Genomic DNA, 4,724 nt, shown 5'->3' on the forward strand with positions numbered 1-4,724 from the left:
TACTCATTCCCAACTATAACACATAACAGACATTTCGCAAACTTTCTCTCCTTTCATCACTCCATCATATCTCGGCCTCTACTTTAAAATATGTGCAGATGTGCCGATCTGCTATTTACACTAGTTTTAATTTAATTTTGTTATGTTTATATTTTTCATTGATTGCATCTCTTTATTGAAAGTTTGACCATCTCTCTCTCTCTTTGCTCTCACCCCCCCCCCAGTAACCCTGCTACGTCTCCCCCTCGTCGAGCGATCGACCAGCTGGACTTCATCATTACGTTAAGTCTGCTTAGTAGAACAGCGAGAGAGAGAGAAAGGGAGAAAGACTGAAGTTTTTCAATGGAGGAAAATATTCCTGACTGCTTCAAGACGCGTCAGAGTCCGATTTTCGTCTTTCCTCGGGTCGTTAAAATTAGCCAGTTATGCACCGAACTCCATTCAACTGACTTACATATTATTCCCTACGGAGGAAAAGAAGAAAAAAAACCAGATCAGTTTGTGTCAAATCTATGTTAGCAGTCGTTATTTGTTTTGATGTTTAAAAAGGTCTTGAAGATTAATAAGAAAAGCTTGATTAAAGCTTTCAAGAATCGATGTTTACACATATATTTATATGTGCATACATTTATATACTTTCTCGTCCCTCAATTCTTTCTTTCTTTCCTCTTTTCTTTCACTCACACGTTCTCTCTCCCTCTCTCTCCCTTTCTCTCTCTCTCTCTCTCTCCCCCTTTCTCTCTCCCTCTCTCATAGGTTTCTTTAAGTTCAAATTTATTAATTCGTACATAAACAAAAAGCTGTTATTTACTCTTTTCGCGATAAGTGCTGGGAAAATAGAGTCGAGGAAATCAACTGAGCATATTACGGGTAGTAATCAACAGCAAGGATAATGTTACAGCCTATTTAATAACGAAAATATTCCACATTAAAATATAAATCCAAGACAAAAAATATAATCATGAGCGAAGAAAGAAAGAAAGAAGATACCGGAGAAATTTAAGCACAAAATATAAAGAGGGTACAACATTAAATACTTAATGGCTAGGTTTATTAATTATGACGTTGATCTATTGAACCTTCGAGCCAACGCGGAAATATCATCGCGGTTACCCTACCAGAAATAGGAGCTAAATCCCTCTGAATTCACATCCTACTTCAAGAAGAAAACATGAGAGACAAAATACAAAAAGAAAGACTTGGAATATTGTCTGCTCGATCAAGGTTGACCAGGGGCCATTCAAAAAACAAGAGCCAACGAGGAAGCCTCTACGTGGTTGTTCGAACTGCTAGACTCAGCAACCAAATGTTACCCTCGTATTCCACACCCTGCCGCCGTCATAATAGATACGTAATGTAATATCGAAGAGAAAATGGGATGGTTGTGATTAGAATACCTTTGATTAATAAGTCAGCTTATTTTGTCTGTCTTTACGTTCTGAGTTCAAATTCCGCCGAGGTCAACTATGCTTTCCTCCTTTTGGGGTGGATAAATTAAGTACCAGTTGCGTACTGAGTCGATCTAATCGACTGGCCCCCTCCCCAAAAATATCGGGCCTTGTGCCTATAGAAGAAAAGATTAATAGGTTTGCTCACTCACTGTTGACTTGTGATTAAATGACGTTTATGAATGAGACCACCGACATTAGACTTTTTACTGTAGAACTTATAAATGTCTTAAATATAACTACCGTAGGCTACGTGCTAAGAAATAGCAGACGCAGGCGTGCCTGTATGGTACACCGACTGTGTATACTAAGAAAACAAATAATAAAATCAGTGTGTGCACTGATTTTCCCACTGATTTAAACGAGTGTCTTAAATATAAACCTACTTTGTGCAAACTGTTATTTTGCGGCCATAGTCAAGTTGATATCTTTTGATTTTTTAAAAATGCATTTATTTTTGTATGGGATATTGTGCTCTCTTTTCCTTTTATGCAAACTGTCAAATTTAGCCCAAATGTAACCCTGTACATATCAGCTTCCATTAACAACGGCATGTCAGTTCCAGAACCTGGTGCATGCATTCCTTGGAAGATCTTTGAACACCTCCTTGATGTTGGCCACCAGCTTGACCTTGCTGTTACAGGCAGAGCAGTTGCTGTACCCCTAAATCCATGGGATTACAATTGGGGGAATCAGGAGGCCAGAAATTGAAGCTGATGAAGTTGTAGAAATTCTCCAACAACCACTTCTGACTCTTTCCAGAGGTATGGAAAGAACCAAATCCTGCTGCCACACATATGATGGCCTTCCAGCAGCAACTCTTTCCAGCCAAGGATTGACCACAGTTTCCAGCAGCTTCTGAAATGAGAGCCTAAGGCTCTGTTCGAAGATGTGGGATGAATTCTGGCATGCAGATGCAGTCAGAACACCTGCTGTGTCCCTTCCTGCTGCCCACGGCTTCATAGTCTCCATTGCAGCTGCACATGCCATGTCTTACATCCTTCACTCTGTTCAGAGCGCATTGAGCAGCAGCAGTCATGATGTCAGCATTTTGATGCCCAGCAAGAACCATGATAAGAAACTCTTAGGTAGTCGAGTACTATTTTTTTCCCACCTGTTTTGTGTTTGTGTGTGTGTGTGCATGCATGAGTGCGCATATATATGTGTATATATATATATGTATGTATATATGCATACGTATACACCATATATATACATATTTATATGCATACATACACACCATATATATATACATATTTATATTCATACATGTAATAGCATATATATTTATATTTAAACACACACACACATACACACACAATATACAAGCAAATTCTGTCTGTCTGGGACCCCTGTATCTTAGTCTACATTTGTTCTACATAGACATATTATACCATTTGGGAATCAGGATGATCCCAGAATTGAAAATCTGCCTTTCCTTAGGTTCTTGAACATCCAGCATTGGGATCTGATTTAAAAGCATTTGGGTTGCTATTTCTAGCAGGTAAAGCTTGGCTGATTCATGCCATCTTGGTTGGCATTTGTCAGACGACATCAGAAATGAAGGGGGAAATAAATGACATTTGCTTTGTTAATTTCATGTTGAGATAATTTGGGACAAATTGGTGAACAGTTGGAATTCAACCTGGGACTGGAACAATAGAATTATTGCAGCACAGAATTAATTCTCATGCGTCCTTAACCTCTCATCAAACACCACTGGGGTATATAGTCATTATAGATGTATTATAGACATGCTATTTAGCTCTCTTTAGTTTTGGGCCACAGGCCCAGTTAACCCTCCACAGGAGCAAGCTTAAAAGTCTGCAGACTGCAATTTTTAAGCTAGTATATTATATATGTGATATACACACACACATATGTGTATGTATGTATGTCTGTGTCTAAATGTATATAATAAATGAGGTTTGAAATATCTATAAATATCTATTTTGTCGTAGGTCATCTATCAGATAGAAAGCAATTGATAGAAAATATCAGATATCTCATAGAAAATTGAAGCCGAGTGGTGCAAATTACAACAAAACTGGGTTTTTTATCAGATCAGTGACTCGCTACCATTGTCCTTTTTGTTGTTGTTGCTGTTGTCCTTGTACTCATTGTTGGTGTTGCTAAGCAGTGACAATGAGCTCTTGTCTTGACAAACCTATGGTGTGTAGCTGAATATTAAAATCTGATTAGGTATTCAACTACTATATTTTTCCACCTGTTTTGCATTTATGTGCTTACCTGTGGCGTCTTTATTGTACCTTTATGCTGTTATCCAAAGTTTTAGGTGTTTTAATAACTTATGAACACAAAATCTTAAAGACAGCGAGGTCATTTATTATTTTACTTTCAGTGACAGTTAAATGCTACCTCTTCAGATTCACTGACTCCATTGGCACTGCTTTTTTTAGGTTCATGATTTTCAGTTTGAAGTATTGATTGTCATTCATCCTAAAAGTTTTGTTGGCCAACATTTCATTCTAGTGTCTACCTTTCAGTTGGTCCTCTTTAAGGATACATCACAATCATCATCATCATCATCATCGTTTAACGTCCGCTTTCCATGCTGGCATGGGTTGGACGATTTGACTGAGGACTGGTGAACCAGATGGCTACACCAGGCTCCAATCTGATTTGGCAGAGTTTCTACAATATTGGTTTCAAATTTTGGCACAAGGCCAGCAGCTTTGGGAGAGGGGTGAAGTCAATTAAATTGACCCTAGTGTTTAACTGGTACATATTTTATCGATCTTGAAATGATGAAAGGCAAAACTGATCCTGGCAGAATTTGAACTCAGAATCTAAAGACAAACAAAATGCCACGAAGACAAAAGTCTTCGAAAAGGCTGGAAGTGGCAACGAAAGAGCAAAAACCAGACATTTGAATATTTAACCAATTGACTAATAATAAATGAGTGGAATTGAACCAGTGTGTGTGTCAATTATACTGGCATAATGACCCTCCCTAGACACATCAAAATAGTATATGTTGCTAAAGAGGATTTAAAAAAAAAAAATCTTCTTTTCTCATTTTCAGCTTCATCAAAACCTCAATACTACTAAATGATTTTTTAGGTGTTGGCATGTCTGAGTAGTTCAAAAGCTTGCTTTGCAACCATGTGGTTTCAAGTTCAGTCCCACTGAATGGCACCTTAGGTGTCTTCTACTATAGGTCTGGGCTGATCAAAGCCTTGTGAGTGGATTTGGTAGAAGAAAACTGAAAGAAGCCTGTTATGTATAAATATGTGTATGTATGTATATATATAT

At 37.9% G+C, this 4,724-nt stretch overlaps 1 protein-coding gene across 1 annotated transcript in view; it reads right to left on the bottom strand.

Annotated features, from left to right (window-relative positions):
• LOC106877115 (PWWP domain-containing protein 2A) overlaps nucleotides 1–1,342 on the bottom strand; it is a 5,106-nt gene extending 3,764 nt beyond the window's left edge. The window contains exon 1 of the mRNA XM_014925910.2: nucleotides 1,314–1,342. Within this exon, the coding sequence (XP_014781396.1) occupies nucleotides 1,314–1,342 (29 nt within the window). The remainder of the gene's footprint in view (nucleotides 1–1,313) is intronic.
• Nucleotides 1,343–4,724: the final 3,382 nt, after the last annotated feature.

The sequence above is a fragment of the Octopus bimaculoides genome, chromosome 22 (assembly GCF_001194135.2).
Source record: "Octopus bimaculoides isolate UCB-OBI-ISO-001 chromosome 22, ASM119413v2, whole genome shotgun sequence".
Taxonomy (NCBI): Eukaryota; Metazoa; Mollusca; class Cephalopoda; order Octopoda; family Octopodidae; genus Octopus; species Octopus bimaculoides.